General features: G+C 37.4%; 1 protein-coding gene and 1 pseudogene across 4 annotated transcripts in view; one reads left to right on the top strand and one right to left on the bottom strand.

Annotated features, from left to right (window-relative positions):
• Nucleotides 1-13,611, bottom strand: part of JAK2 (Janus kinase 2) — a 164,348-nt gene that overhangs the window by 33,351 nt on the left and 117,386 nt on the right. For all 4 annotated transcript variants that reach the window (XM_030919371.1, XM_030919374.1, XM_030919372.1 and 1 more), the window contains 3 exons: nt 8,147-8,336; nt 7,430-7,554; nt 7,089-7,261 (listed from right to left, as the gene is read on the bottom strand). In XM_030919371.1, coding sequence (XP_030775231.1) covers nt 7,089-7,261; nt 7,430-7,554; nt 8,147-8,336 — 488 coding nt within the window. The remainder of the gene's footprint in view (nt 1-7,088; nt 7,262-7,429; nt 7,555-8,146; nt 8,337-13,611) is intronic.
• LOC104665703 lies at nt 12,071-12,938 on the top strand (annotated as a pseudogene).

Genomic DNA, 13,611 nt, shown 5'->3' with positions numbered 1-13,611 from the left:
AAATTGTTAGCATAACTGCTGTTAATGAGATAAATGAGCCTAAGAATGAGATAATATTTCATGCGGTGTACGCATCAGGATGATCGGAATAATGTTGAGGCATACTGGATAGGCCAAGGAAGTGCTGTGGGAAAAAGGTTAAATTAACACCTATGAATATAATGGTGAAGTGAATTTTAGTGTAGGTCTGATTAAGCATATAACCTGAGAATAGGGGGAACCAGTGGTTAAAGCCTCCTATGATGGCGAACACTGCTCCTGTTGATAGGATGTAGTGGAAATGAGCTACAACATAGTATGTATCATGTAAAATAATATCTAGTGATGAATTAACTAGTACAATGCCGGTGAGACCTCCTACTGTGAAAAGGAAGATGAATCCTAGGGCTCAGAACATTGCAGGAGATCATTTGATGCTACCGCTGTGCAGTGTAGCTAATCAGCTAAAGACCTTGACACCAGTAGGGATAGCAATAATTACGGTAGCAGAGGTGAAGTATGCTCATGTGTCTACGTCTGTTCCTACTGTAAATATATGGTGTGCTCCTACGATAAACCCTAAGAAGCCAATAGATATTATGGCTCATACTATGCCCATATACCCAAATGGCTCCTTTTTTCCGGAGTAATACATCACGATATGGGAGATCATCCCAAATACTGATAGAATAAGTATATAAACTTCAGGGTGACTAAAGAATCAGAATAAATGTTGATACAAGATAGGATCACCCCCACCAGCAGGGTCAAAAAGTAGTGTTGAGGTTACGGTCAGTTAATAGTATAGTAATGCCAGCAGCTAGGACTGGGAGAGAAAGAAGTAGAAGTACTGCTGTAATGAGGACTGGTCGGACGAAAAGGGGTGTTTGATATTGGGATATGGCTGGGGCTTTATGTTAATAACTGTAGTAATAAAGTTAATGGTTCCTAAAATAGAATACCTGTCAAGTGAAGTGAGAAGATGGTAAGATCCACAAAGGATCTTGCATGTGTTAGGTTTCCTGCTAAAGGGGGATAAACTGTTCAGCTGGTTCCAGTGCCGGCTTCTACTACTGACGATGCAATAGGAGTAGGAAAGAGTGGGGGAGAAGTCAGAAGCTCATATTATTTATCCATGGAAATGCCGTATCAGGGGCACCAATTATCAGAGGGACTAGTCAGTTGCCCAAACCCCCAATTATAATTGGTATGACCATAAAGAAGATTATGATGAATGCGTGGGCAGTAACAATAACATTATAGATTTGGTCATCTCCTAGCAGAGTTCCTGGTTGACCTAATTCTGCTCGAATTAGAAGGCTTAAGGTGGTACCCACTATCCCTGCTCATGCACCAAATAGCAGGTATAGTGTTCAGGTATCTTTGTGGTTGGTTGAAAACAATCAACAATTGATGAACGTAAGTGGAAAAAAGGGTAAAATGGCTGAGTAAGCATTAGACTATAAATCTAAAGACAGAGGTCAAGACCTCTTTTTACCAGCCTTGAGATAATTTTTTATGTTGAATTGCAAATTCAAAAGAGCAGCTTCAATCCTCCCGGGGCTTCTCCCACCTACCACCCTCCCCCCACTTGGAGGGAGAAGTAGATTGAAGCTAGTTGATTAGGGTATTTAGCTGTTAACTAAATTTTTGTAGGTTTGAATTCCACCAATCTAGCAAGGGCTTAGCTTAATTAAAGTGGTTGATTTGCATTCAACTGATGCAGAACAGAGTTTTGCGATCCTTGGGTTTGTTACAGAAATTAAGTATAATTCACTTACTAAGGGCTTTGAAGGTCCCTGGTCTTATTTAACCTAAATTTCTAAGTTATAACTAGAATCAGTGGAGAGATGGGTAAGAGGAAGGTAGAAGAAATAAGTGAAGGGAGGAGTAATAAGGGTTTTGTGTTTTTGAATTGTCATTTTATTTTCGTATTACTAGATGTGGGGAATACTATCACTGAGATGGAGTAAATTAGGCGTATATAAAAGTACAGGTTGAGTCGTGTTATGATAGCTATAATGGTTGGGGTAATAAGACTATTGTTTTTCCAAAATTCTTGAATGATGACTCATTTAGGCAGAAATCCTGTTAATGGAGGTAAACCTCGTAGGGATAGTAGAATTAGTGAAACTATAGGTGTTAATCATGTTAATTTGTTTCAAGTGTGAGACAGTGACAGGGTTGTAGTGCTTATACTTAGGCTAAGTGCTAGAAATGTAGTAATTGTTAAAATAAGGTAAATAAATCAGATTTATAATGGTAATGTTTGGATTATAAGTTAGTACTGGGGTCATTCAACTTATATGAGTACTTGAGGAGTAGGCTAAGATTTTGCGGAATTGTGTTTGATTAACTCCTCCTCAACCACTTACTATAATGGATAGGATTGTAATAGATAGGAGACTGGTCGTGTTTATTGATGGGAACATTTGAAATACAATCAAGATAGGGGCTAGTTTTTGTCATGTGAGGAGAAGTGTGCCAGACATTAGAGAAGTTCCTTGGGTTACTTCTGGGACTCAGAAGTGAAAGAGGGCTTTTCCTAGTTTTATTACTAGGGCTGTTATTATTAAGGATGAAAACTGATTAATAGTGTTTATTATTGTCCATTGCCTGGAGGACAGGTTATTGAAATGGATACCTATAATGAGAATTATAGATGCAGTTGCTTGTGTAAGAAAATATTTGGTGGCTGCTTCTGTAGAGCGGAGATTTATTTTTTTAATCAAGATTGGGGTAAGAACTAGTATATTTATTCCTAGGCCTGTTCAGGTAAGAAATCATTGGGAACCTAGCATTGTGATAAGGGTTCCTGTGAAAACAGTAAGGGAAGATAATAAGTTGAGCTAATGGATTAATTAGTACGGGAAGGGTATAACCAACATTTTCAGGGGTATGGGCCCAATAGCTTATTTAGCTGAACTTACTTTACGATATGGGTTTAATATGTAGCACGGAGAATTTTGGAGTCTCAGGGATGGGTTCAATTCCTATAGTTCTAGAAATAAGAGGATTTTAACCTCTATTGTTTACTCTATCAAAGTAATCCTTTTGTCAGACTTATTTCCTATGTTTGGGGTGGAATGCTGGAAATTAGGACAGGCATTGAGACATATCATATGCAGAATGCTAATGTAAGTGGTTGGAAATTTTTTCATAAAAGGTATACAAGTTGCTTGTAGCGGAATTGGAGGTATGCTGTTTGGATTCATAAAAACTGGGCAGTTAAAAGGAGGGTCTTGGTAATGAAATTTATGGTATCTAGTTCTGGTGAATACATAGTGTGTAGTGCTCCTAGAAAAATAGTAGTAGGGCATTTATTACGATAATATTCATACATTCCGCTATAAAGAAGAAGGCAAATGAACTTGCAGCATATTCGACATTGAAGCCTGAAACTAGTTCTAATTCTCTCTCTGTCAAATCAAAAGGGGTTCGGTTAGTTTTTGCTCATGTGGAAATAAATCATATTATGGCTAAGGGTCATGATGGTAGGAGCAGTCAGAGTAATTCTTGTTTTGTGATGAGTGCATATAAGTTGAATGAGCCACTTATTAGTAGTACTGACAGCAGGATAATGGCTAGGGTGACTTCATATGAAATTGTCTGGGCCACACTGTAATGTGCCAATTAGTATATAATTTGAATTGGATGCTCATCCTGATCATAGAATGGAATAGACGGCTAGGCTTGATGTGGCTAGAATAAATAGGAGGCCTATATTAAAATTAATTAGGGGATCGGGTATAGGTAGGGGAGTCCAGAAGAGGAGGGCGATAGAAAGGGCCAGGGTTGGGGCAATGATATAAAGCGTAATAGAAAACGTTGAGGGTCGTAAGGGTTCTTCAGTGAAAAGTTTTACTGGATCAGCAAATGATTGAAACAGTCCATAGGGGCCTACAGTATTAGGTCCTTTGCATAACTGTATATAGCCTAAGATTTTTCATTCAGTAAGTGAGAGGAATGCTATAGCGATTAGAGTGGGAATAATAAATAGGAGAAGGTTAATTATAGGCATATTGTTAAGAAGAGGAGTTGAACCTCTGATTGTAAAGTTTTACGTTTTATGCTATTGCCAGGCTTTGCCATCTTAAGAAACCCTGTTCTTGGGTGGGGTATGTGGTGATTTCCTAGATTGAGATAGCATCATTTATGGGGGGAGGGTGCTTTATGAAGTTGGCCCTATTTCCCTTGTCTTTTCATACTAGGAGAAATGTTAAAGAGATAGAAACCGACCTGGATTACTCTGATGTGAAATCAGATCATGTAGGACTTCAATCGTTGAATAAACGAACCCTTAATAGTGGCTACACCATTAGGATGTCCTGATCCAACATCGAGGTCGTAAACCCTATTATCGATATGATAGAATAGGATTGCACTGTTATCCCTAGGGTAACTTGTGCTGTTGATCAAATTATTAGATCAATGTGTATTAACTCACTTAGACTAGTGCAGTCTTAGTTTAGGTTGTTCGGAGGTTGAATATGCTATGAGGTCACCCCAACCAAAATTTTTAATGCAGAGATAGTAGGTTAAGGCCTGTAGGCTTTTTGAGTTTTTATTTGCATTAATTAATTAAAGCTCCATGGGGTCTTCTCGTCTTATTTGTTTGTAACTGCCTCTTCACCGATAGGTCAATTTCACTGATTAAAAGTAAGAGATCGCTGAACCCTCATGTGGCCATTTGGTTAAGTCCCTATTTAGTGAACAAGTGATTATGCTACCTTTGCAAGGTCAAGGTACCGTTAAACATATGTCACTGGGCAGGCAGTGCCTCTAATACTGGTAATGCTGGAGGTGGTGTTTTTGGTAAACAGGCAAGGTAAGATTTGCTGAGTTCCTTTTACTTATTGCAATCTTTCCTTAGAACATGCCTGTGTGGGATTAGCAGTATAAATAATAGGGTGCTTATTGTCAAATATTTGGCTGTTAACTGTCAGTGGGTTATTCCGGTCTGATGTAAGCTTATGCAGTGGAGAATATTTTCATGTTATTTACATTAACATTATTGATTCTATTAAATAACGGATGTTGAGTTTGAACGCTTTCTTAATTGTTGGCTGCTTTTGGGCCAACTATGGAGATACTATTTTGTACTCTCTGTAGGAAGGTTGATTCCTAGGATCTAAAGAGCTGTCCCTCTTTAGATTAACAGTTAAACTTACAGGGAGATTAAGTAATTCTGTGGGTAAATTTAAAGTTGAACTAAGATTCTATCTGGACAACCAGCTATCGCCAGGCTTGGTAGGCTTAGCACTGCTACTCATGAATCTTCCTACTATTTTGCCACATAAGTGAGTAAGTGGCTTTTTCAGCCATTCTTGTGTAGCTTGTTTGGTTTCGGGGGACTTGGTTATGGTTCTCTGTGTAAAGTTATTTCTACTTAATACTTTATGCAGAAGGTATAAGGGCTTGTCTTTGCTTTTTAATGCTTGGCTCAGTTCTTTCATCTTTTCCTTACAGTACTGTAGCTATTGTGCCAAGATAAGAATTTCTATTGCCTATACTTTTGTCTAAGGTTAATGGTTTAGGATGGTTTAATAATATTTTTAGTGGGGCTAGGGTTGGCTCAAAGTGATCAGGTTGTGATGAAATCTTCCAGGTGTAAGCTGGATGCTTTAGGTTAAGCAAGACTTTGGTTTGTCCAAGCGCACTTTCCAGTACACTTACCATATTATGACTTATCTCCTCTAGTCATGCATACAGAATTTAAATATTTCTAGAATGATATTTGAGGAGGGTGACAGGTGGTGTGTGCGTGCTTCATGACCTTATTCAACCAAGCACTCTACTCTTGGTTTACTGCTAAATCCTCCTTGAGCTCTTAGATTTCATAAAGGTTGTCGTGAAATTTTCTGGGGTAGAAAATGTAGCCCATTTCTTGCCACCTCAGGAGCTACACCTTGACCTAACGTTTTTATGTATTTACTTGTGCTTACTTTATAACCTTAGGTGCTCTAATAGGATAACCTTGTTTTACAACTCTGATTGTTATGATAATAATCCCCTAATTAACTCAATTAAGCACCTAGCAATCGGCAGTATCTTCACCAGATTCCTCATCACTAACAGTATTATCCCTACTTCATCCCCCAAACAGATATACCACTCCACCTAAAGCTCACAGCCCTAGGTGTAACCACCCTAGGTCTCTTACTAGCAATGGAGCTTAATTTCATAACTAATAACCTTAAAGTACCCATTATAGACATTTAACTTCTCCAATATACTAGGTTTTTATTCAGCTACAATTCACCATTCAACCTTCAGAAGCCAAAATCTAGCTTCACTTCTAGACCCAGTTTGACTAGAAAAGTCTATACCAAAAACCATGTCACGAACCCAAACTTCAGCCTCTGTTACTGTATCTGCCCAAAAAGGCCTAACCTCTACTATTAATTATCTATTATCCTGAGTAATTTCAATTGCAACAAAAATACTAACAAACAATGATCAATCAGCAACCACCACTAACCAACACCCATAACTATACAAGGCAGCCGCACCTACAAAATCCTCATGAATCAACCCCTCCCCCTCAAAAATTAATCAACTCCCTACACTATTAAAATCAACTCTGATCACCACCGCATCATATTCAACTATTCACCAAACCAACATCAACTCTATTAATAATCCTAATAATAAAGCCTCTCAAATATCAGTACTTGACCCTCATGTTTCAGAATACTCCTCAATAGCTATCACCAGATTATAACCAAAAACAACCATTATACCACCCAAGTAAACCAAAAAGACTATTAACCCCATGAAAGCACCACCAAAATTCAACACAATACCACAACCCACAGCACCACTAATAATTAGCCCTAAGCCTCCATAAATAGGAGACAGTTTTGAAGAAAAACCTACAATCCCTATAAACAAGAAAACACTTAATAAAAATAAAGCATATGCCATTATTCCCATGTGGACTATAACCATGACTATAAGACCTAAAACAAAAAGGTTAAACGTGAGACTTAAAAGACCTAAATGTTCACTGTTACTGTAAATATAGAAATGGCAAACTATTAAATAACAACAATAAAGTTTGAAGTCTATGCTGTAAAATTTCATTTATCGTACTGAAATATACTTACCAGAATATGGGACTTTCACCAGGTTCTTTTACTTTATAGTATTCTTTGTCTTGTGGCAAGACTTTGGTTAACCCAAAATCTCCAATTTTAACTCTGTTCTCATTCTCCACCAATATATTTCTTGTTGCCAGATCCCTGTGGATATACCTTTTTGTACCAAGATACTCCATACCCTATGGATAAAACATGTTTCTTTCAGCTAGTTTTATAAACATAAACAATTTAAATGTTCTTAACCCTATACATTCCCTTTATTATCTATGAAAAAGTCTAGATGATTTCCTAACATTTACTTCAATATAGTTGCTTCATCTACAGCAAATAATCAGGATATTAGGTACCTTGCATATCTGAGATGTGTACTGCAGAAGTTTTTTGTGATCTATCCGTTCTTTATGTTTTTGAAGATAGTCTCGTAAACTTCCATATGGTAAATATTCCATAATTAATTTTAGATTACGCCGACCTTTTAACATAAAGGTGGAAACAATATTTTACTCTGCCATATTGTACTGATTAAATATTAGAAAACTATCATACATAAATGACTTAAACATATATAAAATCTAAGATGACGAAACTTTATTATACATTAAAGGTGATACAGTTGTTAAGAACATAGTCTTTTTGAATCAAAAACTTGAATAAATAAAAACGAAAATAAATTTTGAATAAAAGCTTTGAAACTACTTGCATTTCAGTTTCCTATAACTCTTTAGGCAAACCAAAATAAACTGATGAGAAAACTTCCTTTATATCAAACAAAAAACATAAAATTCAAAAATATTTTTATAGAAAATGTAAGCAAAAACCATTTCTCTAAAAATGATGCTCTCTTGGTAAACTTAAGCAAGAGGTGAAAAGAATGTTTAAACAACTAGCCAAATAATTCCTATAGTTATAGTCTATGATCACCAAACACAATCTCCAGTCATTATAGAATGCCTGTCCCTCTGGGCATTGGCATAAGTCCAGATTGTTAGACACTGTACGTTTCTATTACACAGGATGCCAAAGACATATCTTGAATTTCAAATAGATTTCAATGGGTAGCTTACCAGCACTGTAGCACACTCCCTTGTACTTTACAATGTTGTCATGCTGTAGGGATTTCAGGATTTCAATTTCCCTTTCAAAGTCTCTCAGGTGCTCTTCAGTACTATGCTGAAGCTTTTTTACAGCCACCACCTCCCCAGTGTTGTCCTGTAGAGGGTCATACCGGCACATCTCCACACTCCCAAAATTACCCTAAATGACACATCACATTAGGATGGAAATATCAAGTTTTCAAGGCAAATTACAAATAAATTATAATTATATAGAAAATTCTAGTAGCTGGAATTAGCAGACATATCTTTAAGCTTATATTAAGGAACTCTTAGAACAAGAAAAGGAAATACTATCTCAACAGGTGGGTAGTAAACCTATAAATTTAATTTCTTCAAAAGGAATTACAGGCTGAAATATAAATTACTGCAAAAAAGCATTTAAATAAATGATGAGCATTAATTATCAAGATAAGCCAAGGGACATGCTGAGGAATTCCTAAACTCTTGTCACTAACTTCCAGGAAGAATTTTCCTTTTTTACAAAATACCTTTTGATATCACTGTCAGTGATCTGAATGGAATGTGTCTGTTATGGGCTAAATGTCTGTGACCCCCACCCAAAATGTATATAATAAGCCTTAACCCCATTATGACTGTATTTGGAGATAGCGCCTTGTGAGGAGGTGGTAAAAGTTAAATTAGGTTATAAGGGTGGAACCCTCATGTGACAAGGCTAGTGCCCTTATAAGAGGAAGAGACATTAGAGCAATCTCTCCCAAGCCAAGAAGAAACCTCACCAGAAACCAACCCCTGCCAGAACTTTGAACTCAGACTTTCCAGGCCCTAGAATTGAGAGAAATAAATGTCTGATGTTTAAGCTACCCAGTCTATGGTATTTTGTTATAGCAGCCCAAACAAATTAAGAAGTAAGAAACTTTTAGCCTATGGGATGACTCTACATATTTTTTTGAAGATGTCTTTAAAGAAATCCACTCTTTTTACCTAAGACTCATCAACTACATAGAAGTGGTAAGTTGCTATAACATTTAAATAAATTATAGGTTTTTGATATTAATCAAATTAGTGTATTTTGGATATTATTGCATTCTTACAGGATAAAACAATGTAGTTCTTGAGTTACAAGATTCTAAGTGACTATATTTTCACTTATATACTTGAAGTCAATTTTTAAAAAATCCTAGACCATGTAGGCTCAGAGTTAAATCTATAATTACACAGTTTAGAAGGCCACACAACAAGGTGGATAGACCCAGTATTCTCAAGTCAGATTGGAACTAGAATATTGATCCACAACTTGCTCTCTCTGTGACCATAGACAATTCACATCTCCCTAAAATGAGGCTTTTCTTCCTTAAAGTAGAGAATAATAAAATGTCTATCTCATGAGGCTGTTGTGAGAAATTATTCCAAAACATATTTTAGAAAACAAAAGTAGGAAATAAGTTTTATCTTCTTTCCCTCTACTTAACAATGTGTTCATAAAATTTATTTTCCAGTGCCACTATATATTCCTTGAAATTAATTTTTAATTATTGTATATTGTCACATGAATGCACTAATTTTTAACATTGTAAACATAAATGTACACTAAGAAAATTTTTTAAATACAGTCATGTCATTGCAATAATATTCTTATAAATAAATATTTGTGTACATCTCTATTAAGGATACTTAAATAGCTGTTCAAAAGATAAGAACATTTCAAAGGGCCTTGAACTAACACACTGCATTAGAAGCTCTCTGGCAGTGGTTACCATTTTATATTCCAATAAGCAGTGGGAAAATGTATATTTCATCACATCCCTGCCAACAATGGTCATTATACTTTTTCTAAATCTTTGTCACTTTGATAGGCAAAAATCAGTCTCACTTTTAACTTGGAATGCCTCTATTTTTCTTATGGAAGGAGATGAAGAAAAATACAGTGAAAAGAAAGATTTAAGATAGAAAACTAGAAGGGTTTGAGATAGGACCAGAAAAGAAATCAAGTAAGGGAGAGTAAAAGAACTACCAGTGATATGGTTTGGCAGTGTCCTCACCAAAATCTCATTTTGAATTGTAAACCCCCTAATCCCCACATGTCATTGGAGGGACCCCGTGGCAGGCAACTGAATCATGGGGGTGGCTTCCTCCATGCTGCTCTCCTGATAGTGAGTGAGTTCTCATGAGATCTGACGGTTTGTAAGCGTCTGGCATTTCCCCTGCTGGCACTCATTCTCTCTCCTGCTGCCCTGTGAAGAGGTGCCTTCTGCCATGATTGTAAGTTTCCTGAGGCCTCCCCACCTATGGGTAACTGTGAGTCAATTAAACCTCTTTCCTTTATAAATTACCCAGTCTCTGGTACATCTTTATTAGCAGCATGAAAACAGACTAATACAACCAGTAAGAGTCTTAAGTGCCTAACCAATGTTGGAAATCAGTTTTCAATGAAAACAATCAAGATTTATATTTGATTTTTTTCTTACAGTGTTTGAGGGATGGAAGCACAATTTTAAAAATGCTAAGTTGTATTGTTCCCGTACTAGGAAAAGTGAAGCAGATAATCAAGGGAAGGGGGGGTAATATAATTGTAGATACCAGTGAAAGTAGTTTAAAAGATATGAACATTTAAAGGCCCTTGATACAAACTGCTCTATGAGAAGCTCTCTAGAAAGGGTCACCAATTTACGTTCCAATAAGAAGAAAGTGTGAAAGACACTAGCAATACCAAAGATATCAAAAATAAGGCATTTATGTTGAAAAAAGCCAAAGGCTATAAAGTTATAGTCAGACAGGGAGATTTCAGGGTAGGAAATTTCCTAAGTAAGGTTATTACAGGGGATTATAGAATTCAAAATGAACTCATTTAATGTAATCATAAGTATGGGGTAGAGAAGCCAAGGAATTATTTTTTTTAAGTATTGGAAGGGCATCCAAAATAACGGCAGGAAGTAAGGTGACGAGAAAACAATGAGTACTGAAAGTATCCAAGGAATGTGGGCCAAGATATTAGCTAATGATGGGAAGAGAGGAAAATAAAAATCATATTCAGAGAAGATTAAGAGTGATGCTGATAACTGCAAAGTAGTCACACTAAGATCCTGATTTCTGAATCCCAGATCTGCACCATGGAGGAAAAAGGAATAAAGAGGATTTCAAAACAGCTGGGAGTGAACTGAGAAGGTAAAGGATATAAAGAACATAAGAGGTTTCAGGCTCCAGGTCCTGGAAGAGGATCGTAGGCCAGAGGCGGAGCCGCCATCTTGCCACGACTTTCAGACCATGGCCTGGCGCTGGTGGCGTGGCAGCACGGGGCTGTTCCTGGGGCTAGCGGCACGGAGACCTGGGCCCGGCTCCCCGAGCCTGGCAGGGCCGCCGCTGTGGATGCCTAGTGCAGGCTCACAGGCGGAAGGGACTTGACTTGTCCTATTTTAATCTTGTGAAGCATTTAACACCGGCCTGTCCAAATGTATATAGTATATCACGGTTTCATCACACAACCCCGTACAGTAAAACACACAGTGGTGAGAAATACCGATCCTTTCAAACTCGGTTGAGGAGACTTGAAAGGTCTGACATTAGAAAGGAACTGCTCATATGGCCAGGCGCGGTGGCTCACCCCTGTAATTCCAGCACTTTGGGAGGCCAAGGCAGGCGGATCAGGAGGTCAGGAGATGGAAACTATCCTGGCTAACACGGTGAAACCCCATCTCTACTAAAAATACAAAAAATTAGCCGGGCGTGGTGGCGGGTGCCTGTAGTCCCAGCTACTGGGGAGGCTGAGGCAGGAGAATGATGTGAACCCAACAGGCGGAGCTTGCAGTGAGCCGAGATGGCACCACTCCAGCCTGGGCTACAGAGCGAGACTCCGTCTCAAAAAAAAAAAAAAAAAAAAAAAAGGAACTGCCCATATCAACAACAGAACTTAAGGAAATGTCCGAGTACTACTCTGATGTAAAAGGGAAAGCCTTTCGACCAATTATTGTGGTGCTAATAGCCCAAGCATGTAAGAGTCATCATAATAACTTCCGACATGTGCTAGCTAGCCAGCGCGCCACAGCCTTAACTGCAGAAATGATCCACACTGCTAGTCTGGTTCACGATGACGTTATTGATGATGCAAGTTCTCGAAGCGAAAAACACACAGTAAGATCTGAGGTGAAAAGAAGGCTGTTCTTGCTGGAGATTTAATTCTTTCTGTGGTATCTATAGCTCTGGCACAAATTGGAAATACAACTGTTATATCTGTTTTAACCCAAGTTATTGAAGATTTGGTGTGTGGTGAATTTTTTCAGCTCGGGTCAAAAGAAAATGAGAATGAAAGATTTGCACACTACCTTGAAAAGACCTTCAAGACGACTGCAAGCCTGATGGCCAACAGTTGTAAAGCAGTCTCTGTTCTAGGATGCCCAGAGCCAGTGGTACATGAGATCCCCATCAGTATGGAAAAAAATGTAGGGATAGCTTTTCAGCTAATAGATGATGTACTGGACTTCACCTCATGTTCTAACATGGGTAAACCAACATCAGCTGATGTGAATCTCGGGTTAGCCACTGGTCCTGTCGGGTCTGCCTGTCAGCAGTTCCCAGAAATGAATGCTATGATCATGAGATGGTTCAGTTTGCCAGGAGATACAGACAGAGCTCCACAGTATGTATTACAGAGTGATGATGTGCAACAAACAACCTACCTCGCCCAGCAGTACTGCCGTGAAGCAATAAGAGAGATCAGTAAACTTCGACCATCCCCAGAGATACCCTCATTCAACTTTCAGAAATTGTCCTCACAAGAGATAAATGACAACTCTTTCTGTTCTTTCTGGCAGCTATCTCACCAGACTGTGCCTAAAAAAATCTGGAGAATACACTTTGTTTGCTTCATCTGCAGATAACCAAAAATCATTTTAAAAGATATCAAACTTATTGATGGGCAATTTATTTTTTTATTGAGAAAGTTTTTTCAGAAAACCTTTAAAATGTAATTAAACCATCTGAATCTGTCATTCTAGTCCTATAAATTCTAATTGAGGTATCTTGACGGTTATATGTGGTACTGTTTACACTGTTAATATCCACATGTAAGGCTATTACACAAATAAATAATCCATGTTAAAATTTTTAAAAAAAAGAATATAAGTATGAGGATAAAGGAAGAAAGCAAAAACACTCCAGATTTCAAGTAGCAAAAGAAAAGATTTCACAATAGTTTCTTGGCTCCTTTTACAAACAGTATGAAAATTTTTTTAAAAAATAAAAAATATATACCATTATTTCTCTTGGCTTAAAAAATATGAAAATAATTTTAAATATACATCCCTCTTTGGAATATTTTCACCATACCACTAATTGAAAAGGATAACTTAAAGGGATACAGTAGCTAATTTTTATAAAATTAAAAGGTGACATGCAATCATTTTTGTAGGAATGGCTTCAATAAGGCAGTACAAATAGCTAGACAAACCATGGAACACATC

This window comes from Rhinopithecus roxellana, chromosome 16 (genome assembly GCF_007565055.1).
Source record: "Rhinopithecus roxellana isolate Shanxi Qingling chromosome 16, ASM756505v1, whole genome shotgun sequence".
Classification (NCBI taxonomy): domain Eukaryota; kingdom Metazoa; phylum Chordata; class Mammalia; order Primates; family Cercopithecidae; genus Rhinopithecus; species Rhinopithecus roxellana.
This window is presented reverse-complemented; position numbering and strand designations above follow the sequence as displayed.